Source organism: Bubalus bubalis, chromosome 2 (assembly GCF_019923935.1).
Source record: "Bubalus bubalis isolate 160015118507 breed Murrah chromosome 2, NDDB_SH_1, whole genome shotgun sequence".
In the NCBI taxonomy this organism is placed as follows: Eukaryota; Metazoa; Chordata; class Mammalia; order Artiodactyla; family Bovidae; genus Bubalus; species Bubalus bubalis.
The window spans coordinates 122,980,771-122,999,750 of record NC_059158.1 but is presented as its reverse complement, the minus strand read 5'-3'; the positions used below and the strand labels follow the sequence as shown (position 1 = coordinate 122,999,750).

General features: G+C 47.7%; 1 protein-coding gene across 1 annotated transcript in view; it reads right to left on the bottom strand.

Moving 5' to 3' along the window:
- Positions 1 to 8,348: 8,348 nt before the first annotated feature.
- The window catches only part of MARCO (macrophage receptor with collagenous structure), a 35,726-nt gene continuing 25,094 nt past the window's right edge, over positions 8,349 to 18,980 (bottom strand). Inside the window, exons 5-13 of the mRNA XM_006057157.3 lie at positions 18,623 to 18,712; positions 18,477 to 18,512; positions 17,902 to 18,000; positions 17,746 to 17,808; positions 12,337 to 12,381; positions 11,363 to 11,461; positions 10,813 to 10,857; positions 10,030 to 10,206; positions 8,349 to 8,634 (exon numbers count right to left, since the gene is read on the bottom strand). Of these exons, the coding sequence (XP_006057219.3) occupies positions 8,504 to 8,634; positions 10,030 to 10,206; positions 10,813 to 10,857; positions 11,363 to 11,461; positions 12,337 to 12,381; positions 17,746 to 17,808; positions 17,902 to 18,000; positions 18,477 to 18,512; positions 18,623 to 18,712 (785 nt within the window). The 3' untranslated portion in view covers positions 8,349 to 8,503. The remainder of the gene's footprint in view (positions 8,635 to 10,029; positions 10,207 to 10,812; positions 10,858 to 11,362; positions 11,462 to 12,336; positions 12,382 to 17,745; positions 17,809 to 17,901; positions 18,001 to 18,476; positions 18,513 to 18,622; positions 18,713 to 18,980) is intronic.

Genomic DNA, 18,980 nt, shown 5'->3' with positions numbered 1-18,980 from the left:
ATATTGAAGAATTTTTGTATCCCTGGGATAAATCGTACTTGATCAGTGTGTATGATCCTTTTAATGTGTTGTTAGATTTGATTTGCTGGTATTTTGTTGAGGAGTTTTGCATCCATGTTCATCAGTGACATTTGTCTGTAATTTTCTATTTTTGCAAGATCTTTGTCTGGTTTTGTTATCAAGGTGATGGTGGCCTTGTAGAATGAGGTTGGGAGTGTTTCTTCCTCTGCAATATTTTGAAGAGCTTCAGATGGGTAGGTGTTAACTCTTAGAATTTGCCTGTGAAGCCATCTGACCCTGGGTGTTTATTTGTTGGAAGATTTTTAATCAGTTTCAATTTCAGTACTTCAATTAGTCTGTTTATGTTTTCTATATCTTCCTGGTTCAGTTTTGTGACATTATACCTTTCTAAGAATTTGTTCATTTCTTCTAGATTGTCCATTTTATTTGCATATAGTTGCTTGTAGTAATGTCTTATGATCCTTTGTGTTTCTGTGGTGTCCATTGTAACTTCTTTTTCATTTCTAATTTTATTGATTTGAACCCTCTCCTTTTTTTCCCTGATGGGTCTGGCTAAACATATATCAATTCTATATATCTTCTCAAAGAACGAGCTTTTAGTTTCATTGATCTTTGCTATTGTTTTATTTGTCTCTTTTTCATTTATTTCTACTCTGACCTTTATGATTTCTTTCCTCCTATTAACTTTGGGTTTTGTTTGTTCTTCTTTCTCTAGTTGTTTTAGGTTGTTTATTTGTGATTTTTCTTGTTTCTTGAGGTAAGATTTTATTGTTATAAATTTCCTTCTTAGAATAGTTTTTGCTGTATCCCATAGGTAGTTGTATTTTCATTGCCATTTGTCTCATTTGCCATTTTTTATTTCCTCTTTGATTCCTGCAGTGATCCACTGATTACTTATTAACATGCTGTTTAGCCTCCATTTTTTTAACTGTTTTTTTTTTTCCCTGTGATTGATTGCTAATCTCATAGTGCTGTGGTCAGAAAAGATGTCTGATATTATTTCAATTTTCTTAAATTTACCAAGGATTGATTTGTGATCTGTTCTGGAGATTGATTTGTGATCTGTTCTGGAGAATGTTTCATTTTCATTTGGGAAGAAAGTGCATTCTGTTGTTTTTGGATGGAATGTCCTATAAGTATCAATTAAGCCTATTTGGTCTAATTTATGGACTGTGTTTTCCTATTAATTTTCTGTCTGGATGATCTATCCTTTGGTTACCATTGCTTTCCCCTTTTATGCCTGTTAGCATTTGCCTTATATGTTGAGATGCCTATATCTTATATACTGTGTGCGTATATATTTCTAATTGTTATGGCTTCTTGGATTGATCCCTTGATCATTATGTAGTGTCCTTCTTTATTTCTTATAATGGTCTTTATTTTAAAGTCTGTTTTATCTGATATGAGTATTGCTACTCAAGCTTTCTTTTGATTTCCATTTGCATGGAATATCTTTTTCTGTCCCCTCACTTTCAGTCTATATGTGTCCTTAGGTCTGAAGTGGGTCTCTTGTAGACAGTGCATATGTGAGTTTGTTTCTGCATCCATTCAGCAACGTCTATACCTTTTTTTTTTTTTTTTGAGCACTTAATTCATTTATATTTAAGGTGATTATTATTTTTTAATATTTTTATTTATTTATTTTGCTGTGCCAGGTCTTAAGCTGAGGCATGTGGGATTTAGTTCCCTGACCAGAATCGAATACAGGCTCCCTGCTTTGGGAGCATGGAGTCTCAGCCACTGAACCACCAGAGAATTTCCCCAAAGGTGATTATTGATATGTATGTTTCTATTGCCATTTTCTTAATTGTTCTGGGTTTGTTTTTGTATGTCTTTTTCTTCTCTTGTGTTTCTCACCTAGAGAAATTTCTTTAGCAATTGTTCTAAAGCTGGTTGGGTAGTGTTGAATTCTCTTAGTTTTTCTTTGTCTGTAAAGCTTTTGCTTTCTCTGTTGAATCTGAATGAGATCCTTGCTGGGTGGAGTAATCTTGGTTGTAGGTTTTTCTCTTTCAATACTTTAAATATATCTTGCCACTCCCTTCTGGCCTGCAGAGTTTCTGCTGAAAAATCAGCTGATAATCTTATGGGGATTCCCTTGTATGTTATTTGCTGCTTTTCCTTGTTGCTTTTAATATTTTCTTTGTATTTAATTCCTGTTGATTTGATTAATATGTGTCTTGGCATGTTTCTCCTTAGGTTTATCCTGTCTGGGACTCTCTCTGCTTCCTGGACTTGGGTGACTATTTCCTTCCCCATGTTAGAGAAGCTTTTGAGCATATTCTCTTCAAATATTTTCTCAGATCCTTCTCTTCCTCTTCTTCTGAGACTCCTAATTCAAATGCTAGTGCATTTAATGTTGTCCCAGAGGTCTCTGAGACTGTCATGATGTTTTTTCTTTTTCCTTTCCTCTGTGGCAATTATTTCCACCATTCTATCCTCCAGTTCACTTATTTGTTCTCCTGCCTCAGTTATCCTGCTATTGATTCCTTCCAGTGTATTTTTCGTTTCAGTTATTGTACTGTTCATCACTGTTCATTTATTCTTTAGTTCTTCTAGTTTCTTGTTAAACATTTCTTGCATCTTCCTAATCCATGTCTCCATTCTTTTTCTGAGATCTTGGATCATCTTTACTATCATTACTCTGAATTATTTTTCAGGTATATATATTTTCTATATCTTCTTCATTTATTTGGTCTTGTAGGTTTTTACTTTACTCCTGTGTTTGCAACATATTTCCTCTGCTGTCTCATTTTATCTAACGTACTGTTTGTGGTCTCCTTTCCATGGGCTGTGGGGTTGTAGTTCCTCTTGCTTCTGGTGTCTGCTCCCTGGTGGGTCACCTTGATTCAGGAGCTTCTGTTGGTTCTTGGTGGGAGGGACTTGTGTCTACACTCTGGTGGATGAATCTGTGTCTTGTTTCTCTGATGGGTGGGGCTGCATTGGAGAGTGTGTTTTGGGGTGTCTGTGATTTAGTATGACTTTACACAGGCTGTCTGCTGATAAGTGGGGCTGTGTTTCTGTCTTGCTGGTTGTTTGAAAAGATTCCCTGAGGCCTCTTCTATCAGTGTCATTGTCCCCACGGTGAGCCACAGACAACCCCTTTCTTCCCAGAAGGCCCTCCAACACCTCTAGGTAGGTCTCTGTACCTGCTGTGGGCAATTTGCAGACAGCTCAAACTCTGACCTGGCCCAACACCTACATGTACTTGTCCCCAAAGTCCACAGCTGCTAAAGCTAGACCAGTCTCAGTTGTGGGGGCACTTATGTCCACATTCATATAGTCTGCAGATGCTGGGTTTACCAAGCTGATTGCTGGGGTTTAATCAATGACCTGTGCAGTTTCTGGGAGAGATTTCAGTTCTTCTTCCTTAGCTGCAGAGCTCCGGGCTCAGTTTTGGTTTTGGGCCCACCTCTGCATGTGGGCGACCCTCAGGTGTCTGTCTCTTGCCCAGGTGAGAGGAGGAAAGGGAGTGGCTGACTATGGTGCACTTGCTTGCTTAGGTGGGAGGGGCAAGAGGCTGCTACAGATGGTGGTGCAGGCTCACTCAGACAAGAGAGTGATAAGGCAGCCCTGTATGGGGTGCGTGGGTTCACTTTGATGGGATTCCCCTCTAGTGCCTGTGGAGGCAGGGGCTGGTGTGGTGGGGAGAGAGTCTCCCTGTCGAGGATTCTTGATGGTGACCCCTCCACTTGTGCGCCACTCAACAATGGCACCTCGCTTCCCAGGCAGACCACGTTTCCTCCAGGAGCTTTCTGGGATGTGGAGCTCCTCACTCTTGTCTCCTTAAGCTGTCTCCATGCAGCCAACAGCAGTCTTCTCCCCAGGTCTGCTCTCCTAACCCCACCCTTCAGCACCCAGCCCCTGCCTGCATTGGCAGACAGCCGTCTCAAGCTGGGGCTCCCAGGCTATGACCAGTCTCCCTCTATTTCAGTGTACTTTGCTGCCAGAAAGGGCACCTCCCCAGGTGCAATGACCTCTCCTCTCCTTCAGCTCCCCTCTCCCAAGGGGTGTGGGCCCCATCCTGTTCCCTTTTTCCTTTTTCTTCCCTTTTTCTCCTTCATCCTACCTGGTCATGCTGGGATCTTTTCTTGTCCTTTTAGGTGTCTGGGGTCCTTTGCTAGGGATCAGCAGATGCTTTGTGTGAACTTTTCAACTTGTAGATGTACTCCTGATATACTTGTGGGGAGAGGTGAACCCCAGGTCCTCCTATTTCATCATCTTGACCTTGACCTTAACTTATCATTTCAATGAATCCTCACAAAAAATCTAAGAGGGGGAACTGTTACTAGATTTTATTTTACAAATGAGGAAGCTGGGACCCAGAGAGTTTCAATAATTTAATTGTGCAGGTGATGGCCTGTTAAAAGGCAACACTGGATTCTAACCCAGGACATCTCAGTCCTGAGTTGCATTTCTAGAGCTAGGTGCTGAGAAGCTCTCTGTGCTTGCCTTGCCAGGCCAGTCATGGGGGTCTTGCACACAGAGGGTCCTTCGAGGGCCCTGCCATCTCTGTCATACCCAGTCAGTGTGCTCAGTGCTGGTGTCTGTGCTGCTGGCCTCAGCCAGGGTCCAGCATCCCCAGGAAGGGGAAGCAGGAGGGAGGAGAGTGTTTTCAAGTGGACGGCAGTGTCACACAAAGGTCATGCCCAACGTACGGCGGCCCCAGGCCCCTAGCCTGCCCTCCAACGGTTGAGGATACTGTCCTACTAATTTTACCCAGTTCCTCTTCAGCCCCACAACTAGCCACCAGTCAGCCACAGCACCAGCAGCCACATGCTGCGGCCAAGTTCTGTGGTCACTGTGGTTCCAAAGGGGTTTCCTCAGCTTAGCTCGGCCAGAGAGTTTATCAGGGAACCGACTTGGCAGACGTGCAGGCCGCAACTCTCCTGCTGTGTGAATCCCCCTCTACTTCTTATTAGCTACATGTAGTTTTCTTAGGCCATTATTGTTATATAACAAACCACCCCTAAACCTAGTGGTTTCAACCACAACCATCTGTGATTACTCACGAATTTATGGGTTGGTCTTCTGATGTGGGCCAGGCTTGACCAGTCTCAGCTGGGCTCACTAACATGACTGTGGCCAGCTGTATACTGACTCATGGAGGAATACCTCAGAGGGGGGAGTTGGGTCATGCTTCACGCATTTCACACTCCTTCACACGCCTCCTCCATTAGGTTTAGCCTGAGCTTAGTTTCATATCATGGTGGGAATTCCGAGAGAGAGAGTGAAAGAGTAACAGCCCTGCTTCCTGTTGAGACGAGCAGCAGTCACGTTGCAAAGGCTATCAATAGAAAGATGGTGAGCTGGAGCCAACATACCACAGTGCCAAAGCTCTTAGAGACTCAGTTTGCATACTTGTTAGATGGGAATGGTATCCCTTGTATCATGTGCTGCTCTGGTGTGCTGTGTTCTTCGATGGGATGGTTGGTCAGGTATGGCCTCAAGTGGGGACCCAGAAGAGTTGTGGGGATTACACTCACCAAAACAGAGTCCCTACAGGTTGAGAGGGGCCCCAGGGAGTGGGTCAGCCACTTAGATGGGAAGCCAGGAGAGGGTAAAGACTCATGGACAAGGGTCTTCACTGGGGGGTCGGGATGGGGGTACACAAGCAACCAGTGTGAGGGGATTTCATTGGTGCATTTGAATGTCACTAGGTCACAGTCACTGTGGGTAGAGGGAGGAAGGGGAATTTGTGGCAGGGGCCCAGCTTATCACACTGGTGCACCTGATTACCTGGGCTGGTGCTCACAGCCTGTTTGTGGTGATGCTGAGACAGGGAGTGGGAAGATAGGATCTTTTAAAATTTACAGTACACCTTGCAAAACTTGGACCCCATTTTGTTTCAAAAGCTAATCTCCTAAAGTGTGAAAGGCCCAGTGACTAGATTTGCCTTTGGAGAAAATCTTCATCTTGAGGAACCACTGCACCACAAGGATATGTCTCTTGTCAGAGGAAAGACTGTGAAGCAATACCAGTATTGAAAAGCTAAGTACTCTGTTTAGCATTCCTTCAGAGAGCCAGTCAGAAAATATTTATCACCAGTTCGTTGTGTAAGAGACATTATGTAAGAGAAACTGAATGAACAAAGGGCTGGATGTAATAGAGGGGAAATGAACCATTAAGGTTGCAGGAGGACTTTGTGAGATTGTCAGGGGCACAACCTTGTAAGTCACGATGGTGAGTTTGCCCCACCGCCCAAGGGAATGGGGAGCCATTGAAAGATATAAGCATGGAGTGGCGTAGTGAGCTGTGTGATTTCTAAAGGTCTGTCAGGCTGCTGCTTGCAGAATGAATAGGTGGTTGGTGGAGCACGGTGGAGGAGAGACTGATTAGAAGCTCCAAGCATCCAGGCCACGGGGCAGTGGCCTGGACCATGATGGTAGTAGAGATGGAGAGACCTGAGTGGACTGGAGAGACGTTTGGCAGGTAGAATACTTGGTGCCTGGTGGAGGCATGGCATCTGACACCCAGTTTCTGTCTTGGACACTGGATGGAGGGAGCAGGTTTTAGCTGCCTGAACTTTGAGGCGCTAGTGTGGACATATATGTAGCCAGAGCTCAGGAGAGAGGTCTTCACTGGAAGTATAGATGGGGGATCAACACCTAAGAGATGAAAACCAAAGCCATGGAAGGGAAATTTTGGGTGTGTTGAACCATGTCTTTCAGCTTTCTTGCTTGAGGAGGGGAGGGATAGCGGGAGGTTGGTCCATTCTCTGTAAGGATTTTGTCTATTCTGCCTATAAACTATTATTTGTTCCTGTGGAAAGATGTGTGTGTGTGTGTGTGTGTGTGTGTGTGTGTGTGTGTGAGAGAGAGAGAGAGAGAGAGAGAAGAGCGCATGCATGTTCACACATCCCTAAGGGTGATTCAAGGGGTCCCCCAGGTAGGAACCAGTCCCACAGTTCCTCACTCTTGAAGGAGGCAGATACTGGGAAAGGAGATAAAGATGGGAGAGTTGGGCCTGATACTGCAGGGAGAACCCTCCTCTATTTCTGTCTCCTCGTCTCCTTTCCCACCTTCCCCAGAGAAGGGCAGGGGGCTTTCACAGTACCCTTCCTTCCTGCTTGCTCTGCTCAGACCTGCTGCACTTAGAACACTGTGACCAAGTCAGCCAGGGTTGGCTTTTGATAAATTAAATGGAAAAAACTAGAAAACTGTTTCTGCTTTCAATTCTGCTTTCATGGTACTCCTGTTTCTAAAGAGGTTCAGGAAGTCACTTTGAGATTCAGATGGGAGAGATGACCCCTCCTCTCTGTTTCAGGTTGGACCTGCTCTTGACTTCCCATGTGGGTGGGTAGGTGGGGGACTTGTTAGGATAGAAGGAATGGGCAATAAGCTTTGAGAGATAAGGATGCTGATAAGACAGACAAGTTACATTTGTAAAGTATTACATCTTAGAACCCCTGACAGGGGCTCCTTCCTCCCTGACCTTCCATTCTTCCATCCTGAAGTGCCAAGAAAACCCGCATCATTATAGAGGTTTCTGCCAAATTAAAACAACCAGCTTTCAAATCCTGGCCCCATTCCCCTCTCTGTGCCCAGGTCCAGAGAGCTCTCCCATTGCCCTGCAGCTCTGACCCTTGTGTTGATTTCTGAACAGCTGCAGCCTCTGAAAGTGCAGACTGGGTCCTGGGTGGCTGGTTGAGCTCTTGAGGGAGGAAGCCCTGGGATGTCTGCTCTGTCTCCCAGTCCTTCCACTGCTCTTCCTGGGCTCTACCATTTACAAGTTCGTGCATGTGTGCTAAGTTGCATCAGTCCTGTCCAACTCTTTGCGACTCTATAGACTATAGCCCACCAGGCTCCTCTGTCCATGGAATTCTTCAGGCAAGAATACTGGAGTGGGTTACCATGCCCTCCTCCAGCCAGATCTTCCCAACCAGGGATCAAACCCACGTCTCCCGTGGGTGAATAAAATGGATGAAAGTTCCTGCATTTATGGAGCCCACATCCTAATGAGAACAAATTCTCATGCTTAAAGGTACAATTCCTATTTTCCATGCAACCTGGTGTCAACTACATGAGGTCTCTTCATTTGCTGGCGAGTAGCTCCAGTGCTGGGGGACCATCCACTGCTGTGCAAAGAGGCTACATCTGACTGACTGAAGGGCTGGTCATGACTAATTCTGACAACGGGTGAGCACCACTTTCACCATGGAATTTCAGCCCCCATGTGCCCCAGTTCTGAGCTAAGATTCCACTGTCCCTGTGCACTGGGTGGGAGTGCGAGGAGCATGAGGACTCAATGAAAGGCTGTGTGCATTGAGTGAACGCATCCCTAAGGGACAGGAGGGATGAGCTAGTAATTTCAGCCACAGCCAGGCAGTGTCAAGTAGCGCTTTGAGCTTTATTAGCTTTATTGAACCCGCTTCAGAGGCTGTTAGCCACCCCTGGGAGCCCCTCAGAGAGCACCGCCTCCCTTCGTGGGCTGAGTGTCTTGGCTATGGACACCTTGGGGGCAGAGTGGTGAGTGGGCTGTGGGGTCAGCTGCAGTTCACGCCCGCATCCTCATTGTGGTTGCAGTTGTGAGAGCCCCAGCTGCTCTTGTTGCAGTCCCACAGGGTCTGTTCTGACCCTGAACATGCAACATCATCCAGCCAGATGTTTCCAGAGCCTGGACACAGAGAAAGCAAGGGGAGAGAGGAGTGTGGGATTAGGGTTCAAGCTGTATGGTCTGTCTGTCTTCGGGGTCTTCCACAGGGAGCTAGACTGATCATTTCTCCTGCAACTGCCCAGGCCCACGGTGCGGACAACTGATCTGCTCTCTTATGAGGACTCTGCCTCTCTTCTGCTTTCTACCCTTTGATAAAAGTCTCATCCAAGTATTTAATATGTAATCCAAGCATGATTTGAAATCTCCTAAGGATCTCTCAGGGTTTGTCTCTTCCTTAAATGCCTTTGTAACCAGATCATTCCCAGTTCCAAAGCATTCATACCTCCTTCAAACCCCGTGCCTTCTGATATAATCGATTTCAGATCAAGAGCTCAGAGAAATTACTGGCTTATTCGATTCCAGTAATTTACACTACAGTGTGACAATCTATATAGGCTTAATCTGTGGGAGGAAATGTGTATTTTTAAGGAGTTTTATAATCCTACTAGACTCATATTAAAACATAGGTATGCATTTTGGTAGGGTGGAGGGGGAGGGGTGAGGGCAGAGAAGATTTGGGGGCAGGAGCAGGAGAAACCAGCCTAGTGTCCTTGCCAGGTCAGCTCTTGGTGGTTGTTTAGTTGTTTAGTTGCCAAGTTGCTTTTGCAACCCAATAAATAGGCTGTAGCCCACCAGGCTCCTCTGTCTATGGAATTTTCCAGGCAAGAATACTGGAGTGGGTTGCAAGCCCTACTCCAGGGGACCTTCCTGACCAAGGGATCAAACGCACGTCTCCTGCATTGGCAGGCACGTCTCCTGCATTGGCAGGCAGATTCTTTACCCCTGAGCCACCAGGAAAGCACAGGTCTGCTTTTATGGACAAAGAAAATGACCTTTTGCTGCAAAACATAGTTGAGTCTCCAGCACTCCAGGACATCTTTCCAAAACTGATTTTAGGAAGTCCCTGCTCTGATTCACTGTCTCTTCCCTTCTCCTTGAAGATGATCAAGCTTGGGCTGCCCAGGCCTTTAGGCTTCAGAGAGCTGAGATAACCACTGTGCTTGCCTGCCCGGCATCTTTGTTCTCCTGGCTTCCACCCCTCAGCTGTCTTTCAGAGAGCACCCCTCACAAACACTGTCAGACACGTGGCATTCTGGCGTTAGGGCTGCATGGACAGTAACTTCTGTCCCTGTGGAGGAAGAGAGCCTTCTTTCTCCTGGGGCTGCCAGCCAGAAGGATGTAAGCTGGGGCCCTGAGCTGTGAAACTTTTCAGTTGCTTGAACCAATCCCTTTCTTTTAAGCCAACCACAATGAGTCACTTGCAACTGATGGGTGCCAATACCCTACCCAGGAGAGAAAGCTCACATCAACACCTCAAAAAAAAAAAGACTCCTGGTTGAGGACTGATTCACTCACCAGCTCCCACACTGTAGACAGGAGATCCAGAGGAGTAACCCAGCATGCGGCAGAAGACAGTGGCATCTGAACTGTCCCAGCTGTCATCACAGATTGTCCCCCATGCTCCATTATAGAAGACTTCAGCTCGGCCTCGGTTCCTAGAGCCGATAATCCGGACTGATAATGAGGAGTCACCTGGATGACAAAACACATGTGGGAGAGGTGAGGGAAGCAGCACAGGGCTTTGGGCAGACGCAGGTTCTGCCTTTTAATTTTTGGAAGTCCTATTGTTGTTGTTCAGTCACTAAGTTGTGTATGACTCTTTGCGACCCATGGACTGCAGTATGCCAGGCTTGGAAGTCCTACAGTTAGGGAAGAAGTCTTCTGCTTGGCTGTCATCATAGCAGTAAGATCCCTCATTATGGCACCAGAACTACCAGCGGCCTCTGTGCACTGAGGCTTGTAGGCATGAGGCCATACAAGGAGGTGCCTCTGCAGCTGGCCTTGCAAATCCAGCCTGCCATGTTTTGCTTGCGTTGTGGAGGAAAAAAAGGGAGGAGGAAGAAGGGAGGAAGAGAGAGGGAATCGGGGGTGGGGAAGAAGTGAGGAAAGAAGGGGAGAGAGAAACTGTTACTTGTGGCTCTGGACACGGGCAGGCTTATTCAAGGGACAGCCTTTTAGCTTTCCCCCCAAATGAAGAATCTCTCTGAGAACCAAGGCCTCTCCCCCAGAACACATACAACTTTCAAGTACAGAGTAGCCTCTATAGCATACGTTAAACAGAACAGAAATAGCAATTACCTTTTTGACCTTTTTCTCCCTTGGCTCCTTGTGGTCCAGTAGCTCCTGTCATGAGTAGAAAAATGGCACAGTTTGAAGGAAACCAAGTCAGGAACCCCCTGCTCTCCTTTGCCAGCAGCGGGGAGGAATGGTGGGGGTCAGACTCGCTCCTCCATCTTTGCCGGCCCCCTGGCATCATGGGGACTGGATATGCCATGGATCTCCGTGGTTGAGCAAGAAGAAATGGGCCTGAGCTACAGCAGGAAGGACTTAAGCTAGATTAGAGAAGGGCATTCAAGAGGCACGGAGTGGGAGGTCTCTCCTGAGGTCAGTCACGGAGACTGCATGGTCCGGGGGCCTGGCTGGGCGTGGTCCAGCACATTGTCACCTGCTGTGCTGAGTGCCCAGCTGTGCCTTATTCACCTCTGTAAGCTCCGGGCCGAGGGCAACCCCAGCACAAGACTTCTCCACAGTACCACTAAGCCCCTAGCCTTCTGGTTCTGAAAACCACCCCCAACTCCTTATAACAGGCCTCTCTTTTGAACTCTTATATCAGAAGCCGAGACCTTACCTCTCGATCCGGGCTCTCCCTTTTGGCCAGTTGGTCCAGGTGCCCCCTTGAGGCCTCCCAGGCCTGGGCTTCCCTTCTCTCCCTTCACGCCTGAAAGGCCTGGGGAAGAGAGACCACCGCCATCAGATACTCTGCTCTACTTTCCAAGGGAAACTAACAGCTTTGGTGTTTAATGAATGAATTGTCCTGAAGGTCCCCCCCACCCCCCCAACCCCTATCAGTGGGCTATTTGGATGTTCAGCCTTGGGGCAGGGGCAGAGTGTTGCCCCTGCCCCAACCCCCCCACTTTCCAGGTAAACTCTGGTTGGGGACAAGAGGGTGAAAATAGCCGACAGGATTCCAAAGTTGTTGGTCCTCATTGGGCCATTATGTGGAAGCCATTCTGGGAGAACTTGCTAGAACATTTACAGGCCTCAATTTCCCCATTAGTAAGTTAGAATAAGAAAAGGAAATCCACCTTAGGAATAATAAAGACTGCTCAGGAAATGTGACTGAGGAGTTTTGTTGTGGCTCCTTAGGGTGGGGCCGGCAAGAAGACTAGCAATGCCGCGTGTAAGGGTGGGGACCAACGAGGACTATAATGATAGTCCTGTGAGAAGTAGCAGGAGGAGGGGGTGCCTTGAGGGCCAGAGTGAACAGGGAGATGGACCAAAGAGATACAGGCCAGGCAACCACCTTGGGAACTGGAGAGAAAGTTGCTTAGCTCCACGGCGGCTGCGCAGCCTGAATTCACCACCATGCGGCAGCTTCCAGGGCTTCTTTACCGTTTTCTCTCTCAACTCCACCCCTTTAAACCCTTTCCCCTGGTTTATCACTGGAAGAGCCTGGGGCTTGAAAGACAGAGCCCTGGAGGCCTCATCACTCTGGTGGAAAGTTACTGCGGTTACAGCCCTGCTTTCAGGGTCAACAAAACCCGCCTCAGAGAGTCCTTCCAGTCATTATTGTGGAAAATTAAAATGAAGCCAGCGCTTTACCTGGAAATCCTGATTCTCCTTTTGTTCCTTTCTGTCCTTGAAGTCCTAAGATCAAAATACAGAAAACGGAAGAAGATAATAAAACTTAGATATTAAACACTTTTAATCTTAGACAACCTCTACCTTCTGTCTGATTAATGCAGATGGAAAGGTACATTGGTTCTCCTCGATTGTTTAAAGACACTTTAGCAGAGCATAAAAGTAGACAGACTGCAGATAAATGGGTATGTGTATTGGGGTGAAATGGAAACGTGGTGGATGAAGGTCTGGATTAGGTGAACAGACCCCACACTCAGTAACTGGCCTTCTTTGTCCAGTAATAACCTGGCTTGATATCTATTCCTTCTTGTTGCAAAAGAAGGAAAAGATTGGAAAAAACATTTTCTGTTGGAAAAGAATTGAGAGATATTTTGAAAATAAAGTTATTTTTATTTCTAAAAGACTGTGGAGGGGACTCAGTGGCCACTAGAAGCTCTGGGAGTCTCTCACCCTCAGTAGATATTCCATAAGACTATTGGTTTATTTCATTGTGGCCCCCACTGTAGCTAAACAGTTAGGCAGCTAAAGGGTCTCGTGTCCAGAAAATGGAAAAATAACCACTGCAATTGTTTGGGACGATCCTATTTGTAGTTCTGATGTGAAAGTTCCTCCCTCCCTCCCTTCCTTCTTTCCTCCATTCATCACTTTATTCACTAACTTATGTAGAAGGCCCACTATTCCCAGCACCATGATGGGTCATTACTTATTGTGGGATAATAACCTATTGGTTTAGCAACTCCATGATCTCTCAATTTCAGGAAAACAGGATTCTCTAAGACAGTCACACAAACTTGGGGAAAGTAAAGCTCATTACTGATCATGAAGTAACAGTTTCTTGAGGGTAACAATGGGATTGTACTTCCACCATGATCTTGACTGGGGTCCCTTCCAACAAGCCAGTCGGCTTTAACCAAAACCCACTCATTGGATGGTCACTAGGAACCAAGAGGAACTCAGTTACTCTCACTGCCAATCACCTGGGGGACGTTCCTGCCTCTCACTTTAAATTCCTGGCTTTCCTGAGCACCCACTGTGTGCTGGTCAGTGGAGAGCAGAGGTGGGGCCTGGCAGACCTCTTCAGGATCCCTTCTTGGAATAATGAACAAGGAGTCCTGGCTCCTGGCTGCCTTTCAGATGGCTAGTCTGAGGAGGAGGGTCAGAGGGCTGAAGAGCTAGGAGCTGCTGCTGCAGGCCTGGGCACTAAAGGAGGCTGGAAGGGCTGGAAAGATCTGAGAGAGCAACTAGTTTTGCCCCTCATTCTTGAGATGAGGACCAGTTCGAGTCTCAGAGAGCTTCTTCTAGAACCTTTGAGGTCAGCTGGCAGGCAGGCCACAGCTCACCCTGGGCCAGCTGTGCTTCTCCTGGACCCTCTGTTTGGAAAGTCTCACCCCTTTGGTCTCCTGGAGAACTGGATCAAGCCTGTGAAAGCTGCTATGATGCTAGATGTTGCCGACTATAAAACCTTCTCTGGCCTTGCCCATGGATGATGTGCTTCCTCCCAGGGCAGCACAGGGCCCAGATAGCCTGGGTTTGCATCTGCCTCTGTGACATTTAGTCCAGTTCCCGCTCCCTCAGCCTAACCTCTATCCTCTGAGCTTCTGGTTGCCTCAGAGATGGTTATGAGACTGAAATGAAGTCACCTGTGTCAAGCCCTAAGCCTCGTGTCTGGCAAGTGGTGCCGTGTGGACCCTGGGGACCCTTTTGGTACTTGTATGTACTCCTCCAGTGGGGAGCACCTGGGACCCTGGGGCTAAAGCCCCCACAGGAGCTCCAGCCTTGCAACCCAGGAAGCCCCTCAAAATGTTTGCTGTTGACTGTAAGTGCCCATCAGGGGCGGCAGATGTGTCCTCTCTACTTAGGTGTGTGCTTGGTCGTTCAGTTGTACCTGACTCTTTGTGATCCCATGGATTGTAGCCCTTCAGGCTCCTCTGTCCCTGGGATTTCCCAGGCAAGAATACTGGAATAGGTTTCCATTTCCTCCTCCAGGGGATCTTCCTGACCAGGGATCAAACCTGCCTCTCCTACATTGGAGGGCAGATTCTTTAGTACTGAGCCACCTGGGAAGCTTACCACTGTGCCATCTGGGAAGTCATCCTCTGTGCTTACCTGCATCTGAATTGCAGGTGTCAAGATTAGGGAGGAGAAACCACATTCAGAAACCTGTCTTTGGTTGTTAAATAGGAAAATGGTTCATATCTAGACTCTTGATCCCCCATGTCTCATCCTAAAGGATGCCATACTGCACAATTTACCTTAAGAGCCTGTCCCTAGATGCAAGGTTGCAGCCACCTCACACTGTGATCCCTCCTGATTGCCTCCCCACTACCTAAGAAGCCTCCAAAGCACCAAACAACAAATGTCTTGTACAAACAGGAGCCCTAGGTAAGCCCTGGTTCACTAGGTCCATGGTCCCCGAGGCCTGACTCTCCCACCTCATTTCTCACACCCTCCCCCAGCCCCTCACCTCTTAGAGACTAAGCATCTGCTCCTGAATGTCCTATGCTGCACACTGTCAGGGGTTTCACATACATCTCTCACCTGCCCTGCTAGGTTGTGCCATTTCCCTCTTCATAGAGGAGGAAGTCTACACTCAAGAGATGCTAGGTGATTTACCCAGGTCACACAGAGAGGGACTGGTGAAGTTAAATTTGGGAACCAGGGCTGGCCTCCCACTGGGCACTGTGGCTGCCTGTTCCACCAGTGTGCCAGCTTACCCCCGCCTGGAGTTTCACATGGGCTCTCCATGGGATTCCAAAGACTTTCAGTAGCCTTGGGCCATCCCTTACTCCTAAATGAGTAGTCAAACTACAGTGAACATCAGAGTCACCTGTACAAGGTTTGTTTAAAACTTTCTGGGACTTTTCTGGTGGTCCAGTGACTAAGACTCTGAGCTCCCAATGCAGGGGCCCTGAGTTCAATCCCTGGTCAGGGAACTATATCCCACATGCCACACTGCGAGTTTGCATGCTACAACTAAGACCAAGCACAGCCAAATAAATAAATAAAAATATTTAAAAACTCTTCTCCTTTACATTTCTAAAAACAAACAAACAAACAAACAAAAAACAGATGCCCAAACCAGATGCACTGAATCGGAAACTCATGAAAATGCTCTTTGAGTTTTAGGACTCAAACCCTCCCAGGATGCAGAGTGCAGGCAAGATTCCCCACCTTTGGACAGTGGGAGATGCAGGCTGGGGACCTGGGAAGTGGATACAGTGCTGCCTGTGTGCAAAATCTTGTTTTATCACACATACTCTTGCTTAGTCAAGAATCACTAGTCTGGCAAAGGTGGGATGGGGTACAGGGGCTCTCCCCAAAATTTATAACTGAGGGAGAAAAGCCAGCATCTCCATGAAGCCAAGCAGAAAACTCAGGGGTAAGACATCTTTAGGCCTCAGAATCAGAAATCCTAAGATCTGGGGTCAGGGAAGAGAGAAGTATAAGACCAGAAAGAAGCAGCCAATAAATTGGGGTCGCCTGACCACTACACCCACATGGAGACTTTGCTGACAGCCTTCAGGTGGCATCCACATGGGAACGGGTAGCAGAGCCCCTGCCTGTCCTGACCCACCATCTGTGAAAAGGAAAGCAGCTTTGAAAATGGATGGGTTAAAAAAAAAAAAAAAAGAAAATGGATGGGTTAGAAGGACAATGTGTATAGGAGTCACCTGTGCCAGGGCTCCTGCCAACCTTCAGGGGAAACCCAAAGGTCAAAGGATCCGAGTCCTAGGCTCAGAAAGTGGCCTGCCCAGCTCTCTGGCCAGAGCTTCCTGAACCTCCACCACATCCCAGACCTGGACTCAAGGGATGCCAACCTACAGAGCCCTCCCTCACCTTCCAAGACTTCACCTGCTCTGTTCCCTTTCTCTAGACTTGCCTTCCTCTCTCCACCTGGACAAGCCCTATTCATCCTCTATGACTCAACTCCAGCTCTTCCATCACTCTTGCAAGATGCTATATTTTGCTACCCACACCAGGGGCCACTGTGAACTTGAAGATTTTGATAGAATCAAATCACATCTGTTTAAAAAAAATCAATCAATCCATCGACCGCTTGAATGAAAAATGAGAGGGCCTGTCCCTGGTGTGGGTTTCTAGCGTAGTTCTGGGATGAAGGCATCCAGGTTGTCTAACTCAAGTATGACCTTCTGCACCTGCAGTGACTGTCCACAGACATCCTTGGAAGATGCCCAGCCCTTTCTCAACCTTCACTGGCCACAACACCTCCTGGCCTGCACCTGGCTTCCTAAATGGCCCATGGCACTCCTCCACACAAAACCCTCAGCAGAGTGTGCCTGATGTCATCTGACAGTCTGTCTGTCTGTCTCCTGCATAAGCCTGCATGTCTGAGAGCAAGAACCAGGTCTTATGTGTCTTGGAGGCCCAACACTTTCTAGACTATCCAGTGAACCAGACTTTCTAGATCATCATGGGTGCCTGGACTTACTTAGTGACTAGCAAAAGTTAGCAGTTGTTTATAAAGCAGACCTGGAGAAGGCAATGGCACCCCACTCCAGTACTCTTGCCTGGAAAATCCTATGGACGGAGGAACCTGGTAGGCTGCAGTCCATGGGTCGCACAGAGTCGGACACGACTGAAGTGACTTAGCAGCAGCATAAAGCAGACCACATTGGTAGGATGGTTTATAACCTCGACTAAATTGGCCTAATAGCTTATGACCTTGACTAAGTTGGTGTGATAGTTCATAAACTAATCTCTGTGAGTTGGATAACTGTGGGTCACTGCTTTCAGCTGGGGCCCCCCTGGGAGAATGTGCAAGCAGGGTTTTTTGACAAAGTGAAATTGCTCAGTTGTGTCTGATTCTTTGTGACCCCATGGACTGTAACCTACCAGGCTTCTCCATCCATGGGATTTCCCAGGCAAGAGTACTGGAGTGGGTTGCCATTTCCTTCTCCAGGGAATCTTCCCAATCCAGGGATTGAATCCAGGTCTCCCGCATTGCAGACCCACCAGGATTTTTGACAACTGCTGCCCAAATCCAGAGCCCTGACCCTTGGGGCCCCACCTCAGATCAGTGGGAGAGGGTGGGCTCTACATGCACAGCTGGAAGGCAGGCCAGGAGACAGTGCAAGCAAGGTGCCCACCCCCCTCCTGTTTGACAGTGGAGATTTGATTGTGGCATTCAAGGTCTCTCATGGACTCTGGGCAGAGAAAAACAGCCATAGGGCCTTGGATTCAAAGGGCTCTGGCAGAGGAAGGTGCCCTTCTTAATCCAGATGCTCAGGGGCCAGAGCTCAGGACACCCTCTGCTTCCTTCTGATGGCCCTGCTGGGAAGTAGTCCTCCTCCGTGTCCATCACTGACACCCAGCAACTCCACTTGCCCACCTACCCACAGCCTCTGTTACCTGTGTCCCCCTTGCTTCCTTTCACACCTTCGACTCCTGGTGTCCCGGGCATCCCTGGTGGTCCTGGACAATAGATAACACAGAGAGTGTAAGGGCTGGACTGGGTGGGTCTTCAGACATCATTCCCCACACCCACCACAGGACCCAGGACCTCACCTATTGGCCCAATGGGGCCAATGCTGCCAGTATCACCCTTGGCACCTGGGGATCCCACAGCTCCTGGAAAGCCTGGAAGACCCTTCATTCCAGGAGGTCCTGAAAGTAAAGTCATGAATAGAAGGCTGGGGGTGGTTGGTAGAGGGCCTGGCTGCCTATGCTTTCAACACACCTCTGTTCTCGGCAGTGGCACATGCATCTCTTAACACCTTAAATATTCCCTGGGCAGCTTAAAAGATCTCTCTTTAAAAGCCTTAAACTGGCCCTATGAGTGGGAGGAAAATTACAGTCTCTGCAATTTATTAATTTATTTCCTTTCACTGCTGCAGGGTTTGAAGCTTATGGACTCACTCAGAACTCTGGGTGTGAGCTTCTGGCTTCACAAGCCTGAGCAGCAGAGTGAAGAGAAGCTCTCAAAAAGAATATCAATTAGGGCTGCCCTCTGAATACTGCTCCGTTCCTCTTAAGGATGGGCCAGGTTTTACAAAATCTCAGAGGCTCTGGGTTAATATTACAGTCAAATACGAGACAGGGAGAGTGGTACCCGGAATGATGCCCATCCCTACAATTCTTACCTTGATCACCTTTGATTCCAGGAATTCCAGCCACTCCTAAAATACAGAAGGATTTTTAGGGATTGTATTTTTACCCTCTAGCTTCAGCCTGCGAGACAAAAGGGGAATACCCGCAGGACAACAGACCCAACAGTGAAAACTCTTACCTGGGAAACCTGGCTTTCCCGAGTCACCTTTATCCCCCGGAGCTCCGGGGGGTCCCATGTCTCCTTTCATGCCCATGTCTCCCTTTCTTCCTGAAAAACCAAGAAACTGTGGTCAGACATGGAGGGAGGGTGGGGCTTCCCTGGTGGCTCAGTAGTTGAAGAATCCGCCTGCAGTGCAGGAGACCCAGGTTTGATTCCTGGGTTAAAAAGATCCCTGGAGAAGGAAATGGCAACCCATGCCAGTATTCTTGCCTGGAGAATCCCATGGACAGAGGAGCCTGGCAGTTTACAGTCCATGGGGTCGCAAAGCGTCAGACACAACTTAGCAACTAAACCACCACCACCATGGGAGGAGGGC